Source organism: Macrotis lagotis, chromosome 4 (assembly GCF_037893015.1).
Source record: "Macrotis lagotis isolate mMagLag1 chromosome 4, bilby.v1.9.chrom.fasta, whole genome shotgun sequence".
Lineage (NCBI taxonomy): Eukaryota > Metazoa > Chordata > Mammalia > Peramelemorphia > Peramelidae > Macrotis > Macrotis lagotis.
The window spans coordinates 205719584-205735525 of record NC_133661.1 but is presented as its reverse complement, the minus strand read 5'-3'; the positions used below and the strand labels follow the sequence as shown (position 1 = coordinate 205735525).

The 15942-nt window shown below is 39.1% G+C and overlaps 1 protein-coding gene across 4 annotated transcripts in view; it reads left to right on the top strand.

Annotated features, from left to right (window-relative positions):
- Window positions 1-15942, top strand: part of SPG11 (SPG11 vesicle trafficking associated, spatacsin) — a 96420-nt gene that overhangs the window by 49202 nt on the left and 31276 nt on the right. For all 4 annotated transcript variants that reach the window (XR_012478136.1, XM_074235291.1, XM_074235292.1 and 1 more), the window contains 6 exons: window positions 366-571; window positions 5386-5494; window positions 6520-6679; window positions 7886-8161; window positions 9158-9358; window positions 10016-10123. Coding sequence is in view for 3 of the 4 variants with exons in the window: in XM_074235291.1 (XP_074091392.1) it covers window positions 366-571; window positions 5386-5494; window positions 6520-6679; window positions 7886-8161; window positions 9158-9358; window positions 10016-10123 (1060 nt within the window). In the remaining variant the exon portion in view is untranslated. The remainder of the gene's footprint in view (window positions 1-365; window positions 572-5385; window positions 5495-6519; window positions 6680-7885; window positions 8162-9157; window positions 9359-10015; window positions 10124-15942) is intronic.

Sequence of the window (15942 nt, the reverse complement as noted above, 5' to 3'; positions counted from 1 at the left end):
AAAAAAACTGAGGTCTGATGAGCTTAAATGACTTTCTTAGGATCATGAAGATAGCAAGTGGTTGACCTGGGATTTGAACTTAAGCCGTTTGACATTAGAATCAACATTTTTTTTCCACTGCAACATACTGCCTTCCATCTTATACACCACTGAGAATCCTCTTTGTGATTACCTTATTAGATCAGTGATTTTCAAAAGGTGTTCTGTGATTTGTATTGAACTTTCCCTTGCAATTACATATGAGTTTTCTGACTCACATTATACAAAAGTATCATAATGTTCTATGAGCAAAAATATTTGATAACAGTGTCCTCAATGGTTCTGAGGTGTGCTGATCTGAGTTTGAACTTTACTCTCCATTTCAGGATCCAGCAAGTAGGAAACGAAGCCTACATGTTGGCACTTTCCTTCTTTCATATGCCTTCAGTAGGGGCTGCTTGTGTGTGTTTCTTGGAATTGCTTGGTATTGATAGCCTCAAGCTAAGAGTTGATATGAAAGTGGCTAACATCATTTTGAGCTACAAGTGTAGAAATGAAGAGGCTCAATACAACTGCATCCGAGAATCCCTAGGTAAGGCATCCTTTTGGTGTTTGGACTGCTTTGTGTAGTAGGAAAGAGACTTAATTGAGACTGAATCAAGAACTTGTCATGGGGGGGAACATGGATGAGTTGCTGCTTTACCTTATTTTCTACAATTCTTCATTAAACTTGAGTTCATGAATAGTATTGAAACATATCATAAATAGAAATTTACGTTCTCCTGAGGAAATCTCCTTTTTATTCCTTTTTTTATTCTTTTTTATATTTAATATTTATTCTCATTTTGTACAAATGCTTTTATACATTAATAAAATATTCTTGTTTAAGAGTAAACAAAATACCCCCTCCCCCAAAAAAATATAGACTCGCTTGAGCGATAAAGTAAAGGGGAGAGAAAAAATTAAAATTAAAAAAAATAATAGTAATAATTGCAGGTATGGCCAGGTGGCATAATGGATGGTGCACCAGCCCAGGAGCCAGGCACCCAAGCCCATATCCAGCCCCATACACCCAACAATCACCCAGCCGTGTGACATGCAAGCCACCCCAACCCCACTGCCCTGCAAAAACCAAAAAAAAAGAAAAAAAAGACATAAAATAAAATAGTAATAATAGTAGGGGTGGCTGGGTGGTGGACAGAGCACCGGCCCTTGAGCCAGGAGCACCCGGGTCCAAATCTAGCCTCAGACACCCAATGATCACCCTGCTATGCAGCCCCAGGCAGACCACCCAGCCCCATTTGCCCTGCACCCCCACCCAAAATAATAATAATAAAAAATGTGCTTCAGTCTTTGTTCCAACACCACCAACTCTGTCGTGGGTGGATCACATTCTTTATGATAAGTCTGTCACAAAAGTTACTTCCATATTTTTCCACTGTTGCCATTGCTGATCGCAACTCCCTCCTTTTGTATTTCTCCATTACCACTTACTATATTTTCTCTCTCCTTTCACTCTGACTCTGCTGTAGGGTAGCTGAGTGGTGCAGCAGACAGATCCCTGGCCCTGGGGCTAAGAGGCCCCGAGCCCCCCTACCACCCCTTAGGCCCAGCATCCACCTAGCCCTATGGTCCTGGACAGGCCATCTAATCCCAGCCCCTTGCAAGAAGTAAAAAAGAAAATGTGTTATATCTGACCACTCTCCCCCCATGGTCCATCCTCTCCTCCTTCATTCACATCCCCCCCTTCCCCCTGTCCCCACCTCCTTCTTACTCCAGATGTCTATACCCCATTGAGTATATATGCTGTTTCCTCTCCTAGCCACCTCTGATGAGAGCAAAGATTCCCTCATTCCCCCTTGCCTTCCTCCCTTCCATATCATTGCAATAGCTCATTGTAATAAAGAAAAAACTTATTATATGAAATATCTTGGCCTATTCCCCCTCTCCTTTTTCTTTCTTCCACTACATTTCCCTTTTTTTTCCTATTGACTCCATTTTTATACCGTATTTTATCTTCAAATTCAACTTTCTCCTGTACTTCAACTATAAAAGCTCCCTCTACCTGCTCTTAGCTGAGAAGGTTCATATGAGTATTATCAGTGTCATTTTTCTATGCAGGAATACATGCAGTTCATCATCATCAAGATCCTCATATTTTCCCCTTCTCCTCCACTCTATGCTTCACCTGAGTCCTGTATCTGAAGATCAAACCTTCTGTTCAGCTCTGGCCATTCCAACAGGAACATTTGAAATTCCCCTGGTTCATTGAAAGGCCATCTTTTTTCCCTGGAAGAGGACATTCAGCCTTGCTGGGTAGTTCATTCTTGGCTGCATTCTAAGCTCTTTTGCCTTCTGGTATATTATATTCCAAGCCCTACAAGCTTTTAATGTAGCTGCTGCTAAGTCCTGTGTGATCCTAACAGCAGCTCCACGATATTTGAACTGTGTCCTTCTGGCTGCTTGTAATATTTTCTCTTTGACTTGGGAGTTCTGGAACTTGGCTATAATATTCCTAGGGGTTGGTTTTTTGGGATCTCTTTCTCAGGGGGATCGGTGGATTCTCTCCATTTCTATTTTGCCCTCTGCTTCTAGGATATCAGGGCAATTTTCCTGTAGTAATTCTTTGAAAATGATGTCAAGGCTCTTTTCCTGATCATGACTTTCTGGTATCCCAATAATTTTTAAATTATCTTTCCTAAGTCTGTTTTCCATATCAGTTGTTTTTTCAATGAGATGTTTCACATTTTCTTCTAATTTTTCATTTTTTTTGTTTTGAAGTATTGATTCCTGATTTCTGCTAAATTCATCAATCTCCCTGAATTCTATTCTTTGTCTGAAGGATTTGTTCTCCTCAGAGAGTTTTCTTATCTTTTTCCATCTGGCCAATTTTGCTTTTTAAGGCATTCTTCTCCTCAATAACTTTTTGAACTCTTTTATCCATTTGGCCTAAGCTGATTTTTAGCATGCTATTTTCTTCAGCATTTTTTTGGATTTCCTTGACTAAGCTGCTGACTTCATTTTCGTGTTTTTCCTGCATCTCTCTTTTCCCAGTTTTTCTTCCAACTCCCTCATTTGATTTTCAAAGTCTTTTTTGAGCTCGTCATAGCCTGAGCCCAATTTCTGTTTTTCTTGGAGTCTTTAGATGCAGGAGCTTGTGCTTCCTCATCTTCAGACTGAGTATTTTGATCCTTCTTGGCATCATTTGCAAAATATTTCTTAGTGGTGTTCCTCTTTTTTTCTCTGTTTGCTCATTTTCTCAGCCTAAGCCTGTTTTTGGGGGTGCTTCCTGAGCTTTTGGGACACTCCCACAAGGGTCTCAGTGTGTGAGGCTCTGTCCTCCCTCTTGGTCTGTGAATGACCATATGCGCCCCGTCCCTGTCACGGGGCTGAGGTGGGGGGGGCCTGCTGTTCTATGGGGGTGCCTAGACTGAGATCAGGATCTGAATGTGGTCAGAGCCCCAGAGTCCTGTTCCAGGGGCAGAGCTCTGCAGTCTCTCTTCACTCCCCTCCTTAGGTTTAGTGGGCTCATGCCCTGGGGGCTCTTGCTTACCAGCTCAGCCTGCTTCTGTTTTCTGGATCTGGACACCTGTGTACCCTGAAGGCTGGGCTTCACGTGCTCACTCTGGCAGAGGTCCCTGCTGTTCCCTTAGTTTGTGCCCGGTGCTCCCTGGGGTGTAGGTCAGGAGACTCCCCTGCTGCTGTGAGCTGGGGCTCCCAGTGCCCTGGGGCTGCCTCTGGAAGGCTCTGGCCAGCCTTTCTGCTCTTTTCCAGGTTAACTTGAGTAGGAGAACTGCCTCACTGGGTCCCTCTGTGGGTTCTGTCTCTCGAAAATTTAGTTAGAGTCCTTAGTTTCGAAGATTTATGAGAGAGCGCCTAAGACATGATCTGCTCCTGTTGCCATCTTGGCTCCACCCCAGGTTTATATATCTGTTCCTTTCTTTAAAAATAAATTTTCATTGCTGTCTTTTGTTTTTCCTATCATCATTCTATCCCTTCTTGTCTCAGAGAACCGTCTTATATAAATAAAGATTTCTTTTTAAAAGAAAACAAGGAATAAGAGGGGGGGAATCACCAAAATCAATTAGTACGTTGAAATATGCATTGTTTGCATATCTGTGGACCCACTTTTGCAAAGGAGGTAGTGGAGGTGTCTTATATTTCTTTTGGGATGCCATTTGTGTATTTGCAACATTAATTTTTAATTGTTTTGTGGTGGTAGTTCTTTCTTTTATATTATTGTAATTATTTTACATTTTGCTGTCTTGTCTTTACTTCATCTAAGTCTTTCCCTGTATTCCTCATCTTTCGATATGGGGTTGTTCCATTTCATTCACTTTGGGTATCTATTTTCTTTTCAAGTACTGCTATAAATTTTTGAAGTATTAAATTCTTTGTTCTTATTATCAGTGACCTTCTTGGAGTATATAACCATTAGTTACTTATCTAGGTCATATAGACTTTTCAGTCATTTTTTTTTCATAATTCTAAATTGCTTTCCAAATGGTTGCACTATTTCTTAGCTCTACCACAACAATGTGTTTGTGTGCCTATCTTCTCAGAAACCATCAACATGGACTGTTCCCATCTTTCTTGTCTTTTCCGATTTGCATCATGTGAAGTGAAATCTCAACTATATTTTGATTTGCATTTCTCTTACTAAATAGTGATGGGAGCATTTTTATATGTTGTTAATAGTTTGCACTTCTTTGGAAAACTTCATGTTCTTTATTCTATTCAGGAATGTGTATGTTTGTATACTCATATACACAAATACAAATGTGTATATTTTCACATATATAAATGCATTTGTAATATAAATATATTGGTGTAAATATATTATATATGAAACCCAGAGAAATTTGAAACAGCCATCTGTAATATCTCTTCTCATCCTCAATGTTAATTTTATTTCTGAAGAAGCTTTTAAATTTCATGTAATCAAAATTAGCTTTTTTCTTTGTAATTGCTTGTGTCCTTTGTTTTGTCATATCCTTCCCATAGTTACGAAAGTATTTGCTTCTCTTCTAATTTTTAAATGACTTTCTTCTTCTCTTCTAATTTTTTCATGGAATTATCTTAATATTAAGGATCCATTTATGGGTGAAATATGAGAAAAGGTTTTGGTTTAAGTCTAATTTCTGCTAGACTGCTTTCAAATATCCCCACAGTTCTTCTCTATAGGAAATTCTTTCCTAACTAATTTATGGTTTGGGGTTTATTGAAAACTGGATTATTAAATTCCATTGTTTCTGGTTCTCCCCTGTCCTCCCCTATGTTCTCCCCTGTTCTACTTCTCTATTTTTTAACCAGTTACAAAATATTGACTGCTGCTTTGAAATCTGAGACTATCTTTTCCTGAAAGGATCTCTTTACTATATTATGTTTTAATTGCATTTTTTACAGCTGAGAAACTAGTTAAACTGGCTAATGGTAAAAAAGCAATAAGTGAAGAATTGCTTAGTCTCTTAGAAGAAGGGACATGGGATAGTATTCAACAACAAGGAATACCAAGGTTTGTCTGTTGTGTTTCAATGCTTTTTGTTAGTTGTGATTGTGCCAGTTTACATTTATTTAGCTTTTTTCCCCCTAAAGAATTCAAACCATCTCAGGTGTTCTCATTAATTCTCACACCACCATTGTGATGAAGGGAGAGAAAAGTTTGCCTCTTGCCTCTTCCTAAATGGAATAATCAAGATTTAATAATCCAGACTGAATATATGGTTTTTTTAAGTATGAATTATTTAAGTGAACCTTAAAGGGGAACCAGTTGATTGGTAAGCTGATTTCTTTAAGCCCTGCTTTGATTCTCCTTGTTAGAATTCAGTTAAATAATTCTGAGACCTGAGCCCTTCCCTTTCCCTAAACTCTTAAATTTAGGTTCCTGCACTATGACCTACTAACTAGTTAGACCTGCCCACTTTCTCTCTTCATAACTCTTCCTGTAGGTCTTAACACCCTAACCCAAGCATGGGGAAAGCTTGTCTCCTCTGGGGATGAGCAGGAAACCTGCCAATTGTAACCCAGTGGACTCCTTTAGACACTAGTAGTTTATCTTACTTATGCTATTTCCATTTCTCATGCATATATATGGAGAAAGTGTGTTTTTTCTGTGTTTGTCTAGGGGTGTGTCTTAAGAGGCAACAAGAATATCATGTAGCCCTTGTTCTCAGTAGATGATCAAGTCTCAGACACTACATCTATCTATCCCTGTTTCTCCCCACTTCTTTCCAAGAAGCTTTGACTTCTAACTTTAGATTATTAAAGCTAACTTGTCTTGCTTGACACCAGTGTTCCAGCTCTTGCTTCTGTGGCACATATAGTATAGTAGGCACTTAATAAGTTCTCAGCGATTGAATGACTCTGTGATAATAAAGAGATGAACTTTGTGGGGGGGGCAGTGGTAACAAAAACTTATAGACTTGTACTGGCTATTTATCCATAAAGCTTATTGGTTTCACTTTTACTAAGTAGTTTCTCAGTCCTTTGTCCTCACAGGTTAAGATTTCTAAGATTTTATTTTTCTCTTTTTAATGTCAGGACCTCCAATGAATCCAGCCGCCAGTGGTCATTGGTGGTGCAGTTCTGCAGGCTTCATAATATGAGGCTGAGCACAGCTTACCTCAGGGAGTGTTCTAAAGTCAATGACTGGCTACAGTTTATTGTGCATAGCCAGCTCTACAACTATCCCCTGGAGGAAGTGAGTAATTTTTTTTAATTGGAAAGTGAACATTTTTCTTAACTGTTCAGAAGTCATTTGTTTTGTGTCAATTATTAAACTTTTATTTGCGGTAACATTATCATTAGTTAGATTCTATTGCATTGAACAGACCAGCTGGGGAAGTAATAGTCTTCATCAGACTACATCCACAGGACCGTGTTCCTACAATTCTAAGCCGTACAGTTCAGAAAAGATGGTGATGTCTGGAGAATCTTCAGAGGAGAGGAGCTTGGTTGGAAGGGCCTCAGGGTCCTGCCATTGTACATGGTGATCAGTTGAGGGAAGTTAGCATGACTGTCTGTGAAAAGAGAAGACTGAGGGACTAGTGGGATAATGACTGTCTTTTAAGCATTTTAAGATCTGTCATATCAAAGAGGAATTATTCTTGTTCTTCTTGACCTAGAAGTAAGAATAAGAACTACGCACAGAGGGTAGAAGTTGTGAAATGACAAATATCAGCAAAGAGCTTTCTAAAAGAAGCTTCCTCCTTACAGGAGGTCTTCAGACAAAAAATGAGGGATCCCTCTTGGAGTATTCTATAGAAGAGATTATTCTTATGCAAGTTGGTTTAGGTGATCCCTGAGGACCTTCCCTTTCCTTCCCTACTCTGAGTTTCTATGAAACACATTGATTAATATAATGTTAATGAAAAGATACACTAAAGAAGACTGACCTAAGCATTAGAAAACCAGTTATGATCCTGGAGAAAAAAAATATGAATCCTATCTCCCTCCCTTTGGCAGAGAGACAGGGAACTATGAGAGTTGAACTTTGTACATATTATCAGATATGAGCACTTACTAATTTTTTTCCCTCATGTTGAATTTTCTTTGGTTACTAGGTTCAGTTTTTGCAGTGATGTCAGAGATTGGTCCAAAAATGACAATGATGTTAAAAAACAAAAGGCATTCAGTAAAACTTATTTTTTAAAAAATCAGTGGGTGGGATTAAGAGAAAGGACTAGTTTTTAGACCTAAAGAGTTATTTTATGGTTGAAAATAAGTAACTAAATACTTCAACTGAAAGTCTAAAACTATGGAAAATTGCAGAATTGTAGAATTACAGATTAATATATTGCCACAGGTTTATGTGAATTGTTTTGGATTTTTTTCCCATTCTGTAGCTTTTCTCTGTTTTGGAGCTAAAAATTATATCTGTCTAAATAAGTTAATTTATGTTTTCTAGGTCAGGTCTCTCCTCTGCTATTTCAGCCCAATCCTGCAGGACCACTTGCAGTTGGCCTTTGAAAATTTACCTTCATTTCCAAACTCCAAAACACCTGATGGACAGAGTCATGACAAATCCCTCCAGGAAGCTCAGAGGAGACAAGAGGGGACCTCCATTGATTTATTTCATATTTTGCTTCAGTGTCCTGAAAAGTCAGACTCCTGGCGTTACCTTCTGATTGAAGCTGTGAGACAACAAGCCCCCATCCTGAGCATTCTGGCCGCTTGTTTCAAGGTCAGTAGGATACACAATCTCAGAAAAATAGAAGGAAGGTGATGATACTAAGAGCAATTTATTTATTTATTTATTTATTTGTTTAGGTTTTTTGCAAGGCAAATGGGGTTAAGTGGCTTGCCCAAGGCCACACAGCTAGGTGATTATTAAGTGTCTGAGACCGGATTGGAACCCAGGTACTCCTGACTCCAGGGCCGGTGCTTTATCCACTACGCCACCTAGCCTCCCCACTAAGAGCAATTAAAAAAAAAAAAGGAATGAATTTCCCTTTGCTCTCTCAGGGCCCACTCAGCCTTGTTTTAGCAGGAAAAAAATCACTCGATTCAGTGGCCTTGATATTTGCTTAAGACCCATATTCATTGGGCCACAATATTAGAAGGTACAACAACTGCTCCTATTCAGCTATTGATTCTGGGCCAGGAAAGTCTGCTCTCATCCTGGTGTGTGGACTTCCCTGACCCACTTGGGAGCTAGGCACTTCATCAGCACTGGCTTTGCTGCATGAACCCTGAGAAGGAGAGTGTAATCCACTGGCTTCAGCAGTACTGCTTCTCTTCTCATATGTCCCCATTTTTTCTGTTTCATTATATCTTGCTTCCATCCAGCTCCTGACACTACAGGGGTGCTCTGAGTGTGATTTGGAGTTCATTTTGTCTTTCAAAAGTTTTCATGGGGCGGCTAGGTGGCGCAGTGGATAAAGCACCGGCCCTGGAGTCAGGAGTACCTGGGTTCCAATCCGGTCTCAGACACTTAATAATCACCTAGCTGTGTGGCCTTGGGCAAGCCACTTAATCCCATTTGCCTTGCAAAAACCTAAAAAAAAAAAAATAGTTTTCATGTCCATTTAGTAAGATTGGATCCATTCTGCAAATCATGAGCTAAAAAACTTCAGTCATTGTTGTGTTAAATGTAAGATTTTCCTTGAAACTTCACCCGGGTCTGTTAGTCTGGGTTGCAAACTGACTTTATTTTGAAATTGTTCTTGTCCAATGACAGGATGCCTATGTTGTTCCTTGTCTGAGTGTTTGGATCATCACTTCTGTGGAGGAGCATGTGGCCATTGAAGCAACAAGTCACATTCAGGGCTCTGTAGAAGAACATGAATGGGATCTGGAGGACCTTTCAATTATCTGGAGAACATTAGTAATGAGAAAAAAGAGCAGAACTCTTACCAGAAGCTTCCAGCTTTTTATGAAGGTATTGGCAGTTTGGGTATTCAGGTTTCAGAAAAACATCTGCTTGGCATTTCGCCAGGCAGGCCTTGGGAATGCTATTTTCCCACTACCCCGATCTCAGGCATGACCTGACTTTCTCTGAACCAACAAATCAGGCAAGTCTATCAGAAATGAGAGAAAAATGCAGATTCATGCAGCTTAACAGTATGTAGATCTTTCAGTAAAAATAGGTTATCAGGGAATGGATAAGACTGTTTCCTAGAGATGATCATAGTGCATATGACTGCTTTTGGAATATTCCAGACTCTACTTTGTGGGTCATGGGCCACACATAAAACAAATAGAAAATTGAAAGTTGAATGTGTGAGAGTTCTAGTTCCAAATTGCTCTTTTCCTAAAGGAAAATGAAACATGATTTAAATATAACATATGTTGTTTATGTTGTGTTTAGGGAGGGTAGAGTGGGATGAAAAGATGAGGGAGATGAAGGATAGTCTTTTTGTTTGTTTGCAAGGCAGTAAGATTAAGTGATTTGCCCAAGGTTACGCAGCTAGTAAGTATTAAGGGTCTGAGGCTGGATTGGAATTAAAGTCCCTCTGACTCCAGAGTCGATGTCACTTAGATGTCCCTGGATAGTCTTTTTAATCTTTATCTATTATCTATTATCTCTACTTCAAAGGATTCCACATTGCTAATGATGATGGAGATATATGAACTGTGTATGCTCTGCAAGAACTACAAGGATGCCAAAGTCAAGCTGCTGGAGCTCCAGAACAATCTTGAAACTGTAAGCTAGACCACAAACTATCCTAGACTTGTTGGGATGACCTGCTAGTTGCTGATGGGGGAAGTGATAATAATGAAGTCAGATACTGTGGGACCCAAGTCCAAGTTCTTTTGGAGATATAAAAGCAAAGCCAGGAACATCCAGGAGGATCAGTTGGTCTGGACCCATGGGACTGAATCATGAACAAAACTGCAGTGGCATCAAACACAACCTGGGGCTTTAGCGTTGGGGTTTTTTTTTAATGATCTTGAAGATTACATTTTTAATCAAATATTAATATCAGAAAAATATGGCCTTTTCCATCAGTGTCCCTAGTAGTAATTTCTCTGGATAATTCTAAGCCACAGGGCACCAATATTACTCATTTAACATGTTCAGGTGCTTGGTTCACAGTACCTTGGCCATAGGGTACACATAGGGAATACTCTGATCTGATTTTATCAGAAGCTGCATGATAAAAGTGGGAATAAGATATATTAGTCCACAGAACTGGGATTTCATTGATATAGGATAGCTCCCAAGGGAGCATATCTTCTCTCCTTCTTTGCATCATCCTGTTGTCTTAGAGAGTGGCCAAGAGCATTAAGAGGGACTTGTCCTAGATCATACAAATAGTATGTATCAGAGACAGATTGAACTCATTTCCTGTCCTCAAAACTGGCACTCTATCCACTACTCCACATTGCTTCTTAGTTTGTGTCACACACACACAGAACAAATTACAGATCACTGCCATGTTGTGTCCTCAGTATTGCAGCTGGTATTGACATACTGATCACCCATTTAAAAATTTTATGAAACAATTTGTTGTTCTCAAATACTAAATTAATTGTTATCAAGCTGCCCAAGGTACCTAAGTCAGAGAGGGCAAATGGGTTTTCACTCTTTTCTTTGTCTCTTGCTTCAGTTGAGTGACCTTAGTTATTACTGTTCTAGGATGTACCAGGTCCCCCATTGCTCCTGTCTGACCACAACTTCTCCAGTCTCTTGTGGAGAGAGCAAAATCTCAGTCCATTGCCATAACTTCTACAGTTGCTACTTTGCCAGCCTTTAGCTTGTCACTTCTGCGATTGCCAGTGTAGTTTCATCGAGGAATAGACTTAAGGAAGTAAATTAAGTATTCTGAATTTTTCATTATACAGTTGCCTTAAAGCTGAAAGCTAAAATTCTTCTCTGGATCAAGGAGTCAATTATTTTAGCTTTTTTTATTGTATCATATAAGTCATCAACAAAAACAAGGAACAAAATCTTACCCCAGACCTCTAAATTTTAATACAACAGACTCAAATGAATTAACAAATAAAATGTTAATAAAATACTTGAACTGAGGAGGCAGCTAGGTGGCCCAGTGGATAGATCACCAGCCCTGGAGTCAGGAGGACCTGAGTTCAAAACCGACCTCAGACACTTAATTACCTAACTGTGACCTTTGGCAAGTCATTTAACCTCATTGCCTTGCAAAAACTAAAAAAAAAAAAAAAAAAAAAAAATACTTGAACTGATTTAGAGGAGGACATCCTATGAAGGAAAAGAACAATAATATTAGATAGCATTTACATAGTGTTTTAAGATTTCACAACATGCTTTACACATGCTATTTTATTTGATCCTCACAATAGCCCTGAGAGGTAGTTATTATGATGACTCCTATTTTACAGCTGAAGAAACTGTATGGCTTAAGTCAGGTGACTTGCCCTGATCTAATAATGTCTGAGATATGACCTCCCTATTTCAGATCAAGCACTCAAAGTGTATATTTTGCATCCCCAAACTGCCTGTAAACTAAGTTTTTCTTATGGGAATATTCACCATTAAAACAGAAGCCTATAAAAGTTGGCTAATTCAGACTTTCAGTGGACAGGACAATAAATAGTCTGGTGATTCTTCACTGGTGGACTTAAAATCCTCTTGGGAAAAGAGAAAACTAAAAAAAAAAATTATGGTTAGGATGGTATGCAAGCCAGAACAAGTGAAGAACAAGGAGCTGATTTTAAGTGAAGTGATAGTTTTCATATTCCTATGATATTGTTTTCAGAGTTGGAGGATAGGAAGAAAATAAGGACACCAGGGAGGACCAAGAAGGGATAGGAGAAAGGAAATGGTGGGTCAGGAGAGGAGAGTAACATGGCAACCTTCCTTGGGTAAGTTTTGCAAAGCACAGCTTTCAATTCTTTTTTGGGGGGGGGGGGTAGTGGGTTGTTTTTTTTGCAAGGCAATGGGGTTAAGTGGCTTGCCCAAGGACACACAGCTAGGCAATTATTAAGTGTCTGAGACCAGATTTGAACTCAGGTACTCCTGACTCCAGGGCCAGCACTCTATCCACTGTGCCACCTAGCCACCCCTAGCTTTCAATTCTTTTTTTTTAGGTGGTTTTTTTTTTTTGCAAGGCAAATGGGGTTAAGTGGCTTGCCCAAGGCCACACAGCTAGGTAATTATTAAGTGTTTGAGACTGGATTTGAACCCAGGTACTCCTGACTCCAGGGCTGGTGCTTTATGCACTGTACCACCTAGCCGCCCCCACTTTCAATTCTTAAAAGAAAGATTTGATACTTTGGGATCAGTATCTTGGCTAATTGGCTTTTGGTTCTTTTCATATCAGAAACAAAGTATTCAGGCCTAGGGATCTGAGCAAGCCTCCAAGACAGGACTGAGGAAAGAAGGGATACTCAGGAAATACTTGTTATCTAACTACATTAACCCTTGTTTAAAAACAACCTGATTCAAGGGTCATGAAGCCATCAAGTTCAGTTTCCTTCTTTTTTTGAGCAGAGGGACATAAATCCAGCCTCTTATCTATGATAGTATAGTGAGGAGGAAATAATTTGGTATATTCAAGGTGGGGGGAAGCAAATAGAAATAAAACTTTCATAATCTTTATTCCAATTAGCCTATGCATGATGGGGAACAGAAAGACTATGTTGGTAATATATAAGGAGGTGTCAAGAATTTGTGTAGATTCAAGGACCTACCTATGGTTTTGCTGCTTTAGAACCCAAATTCAGTATGCACAAAAAATGAGTGATGACTGAGTTGTATCACAAAGGCTCCATGTATTAGTTGATTTCACTCACTATCCCCTATCCCTCAAGAAGCTGTATCAGGAGCTTTATAGTACAGACTATAGGTAGAAACACCAAACTCAGCAGTGCTAAGTAAAATAGTCCTTGAAGATAACCTCACTTCTGAATATAAAATCTACTAAAGAAAATAAGAAGCTTTAAGACCATTGATATCAAACTCAAATTGAAATCACCATGTATCAGAACAGCTAGGTGGTGCAGTGGATAGGGCATCGGGCCCTGGAGTTAGGAGGACCTGAGTTCAGATATGACCTCAGACACTTAATGATTGCCTAGCTGTATGAACTTGGGCAAGTCACTTAACCCCATTGCCTTGCCAAAAGAAAACAAACAAAGAAAAAAATCACCACATATTGATTTAGAAAAATACAAATTATCATTATATTTGTAAAGGGCCATCGAAAGATAAACCAAAAATTAATTGGAAGCTAAATAACTTTATTTTAAAGAATGAGTGAATCAAACAAATCATAGAAATAATTAACTATTTTATCCAAGACAATGACAACAGTGATATATCAAACATTATATTGAGTTGTATTTTTATTTTCTTAAACATTCCCGACTACATTTTAATCTGATTCAGTTTTGCAACCAAGAATTTGACATTTCAATAAAGATTAGACCACTCTTTGGAGTGGGTTGGACATTAACTAATGGTGAGAGAAGGCAAAGCTACTCTTTATTTTTTGTTTGTTTTATTTGCCAAAGATAATTTTATTTGACTTGGAAAGAACAGAAGAAAGAATTGCTACCCAAGATAAGTAAGGAGATAAAAAGAGCACTTAGATGTCCTTAATTAGTTCAAGGCATCCAGCCAGATGAGTTGCATCCTACAATATGGAAAGGATTGACAGAGCCATGGTCAATGATCTTTGAAAGCTTGAGAAAAACTAGACAGATACCACAGCATTGCATTCCATCATCATAAAAGAGAAGAGAGCAGTGTTTGTGTAACAGACCAGTGAACTTAATTGAATTCCATTCAAAATTCTAGAGCTTTATTAAAGGGATGGCTAGTGAATATCTAGAACAGGAATCTATGATCACAGAGGTTGTATGGCATAATGGATAGAGTAGATGTCTGAGCCATGAGTTATGTGGATCCTGAGCAAATCTCCTCTCTCAGGTTCCAGGCAACTCCTTAAACTGCAGGGGAAGTGTTGACCTAGTATGGGAGAAGAAATTCCTCATCAGGGGCTCCCTAAACCAAGGAGTTCTAGTCCTTAACCTTACTGGATCAGTAGATTGGGGGGAATGCTATTGGTTTAATTTGCTTAAATTTCAGCAAGACATTTGACAAAGTCCCTAATGGAATTCTTGTGGACAATTTGAAATGACAGGGGCTACACAAAAAATACAATTACAAAATCACATTATTTGGACATCTAGTCAACTTAATAATTGAAAGGAATTCTACTATAACACACCCAGCAAGTATCCATCAGACTTTCCACTTCTCAGGGCTGCACATTACACTTTTGGACAGCTTTAATTATTAGGAAGTTTTTCAAGTCTAAATTTGTCTCCTCCCTCTGATTCTGCCCTCTGAGTCCAAACAAAATAAATCTGATTTCTCTTTGACAGACTAGCCCTCTAGATATTTGAGGGTGGCTCCTATGTCCTGAGTCTTCAGGCTAGATGTGTTCATTTCCTTATGTGGATTTTTTAAACCATTAGGGTAGTCTGTCCCTTGAGAACAGTCTGCTTTTGCCTTTTTTTGTATTCCTAATGCTTAACACAGAGTGGGCATTTGATAAATTTTTATTAATTGGAGAATGACAGGTTTGTATTTTGTTGAGAGTTAAAAGCCTCTTAGAGTAATTGTTTAGTCAACTTGGAAGAAACTGCAGTGCATACAGTGCTCCCACAATCTGCTTTGACCTGTGTACATTAACATTTTGTCAAACAGAAATTATTATCTTTCTCCTACATCAACTTTTCTTCTGAATTACCCTGTTCCTTGTCAAGAGCATCACATCCCTCCAATCACTTAGGTTCACAACCTCAGATTGACCCTTTCTTCACTCTCCCTCATTCCCATGTGCAGTCAGTTGCCAAGTCTTTCTGATTCTACCTTCCCAATAATCTTAAATCTCCATTCATACCACAGCTACCTTAATTCAGATTTTTATCTTATCTCACCTATATTATTGCAATAATAATTGGCCTTCCCATCTCAAGTTACTCCTTTCTCCAATCAATCTTCCATACAGTTATCCAGGTAATAATCAGCACCACATCTTGCCCTGCTTAAAAACCTCTACTGTCACATTATTATCTCTCAGATAAAGTTTGGCATTTAAAGAGCTTCCCAAGTTAATTCCAGCATACCTTTTTGGAGGAATTTGTCTTTTTTAGGTTTTTGCAAGGCAAATGGGGTTAAATGGCTTGCCCAAGGTCACACAGCTAGGTGATTATTAAGTGTCTGAGGCCAGATTTGAACTCAGGTACTCCTGACTCCAGGGCCGGTGCTCTATCCACTGCATCACCTAGCCGCCCCGTCAGCATACCTTTTTAAAGGCTTATTTCATTTGATGTCCCTTCCAGAGCTCTGTGATCTACCCAAATTGGCCTACTTGTGATTCTCAGACCTGACATCCATTTCCTATCTTCTTTCCTTGGGGCACACAGGTCCCTATATTCTTCTACATCTCTGCCTCCTAAGAACCCCCAGCTTCCTTCCAAACTTAGCTCAATAATCACCTCCCACAAGAATCCTTCCACCCCCGTGAAATG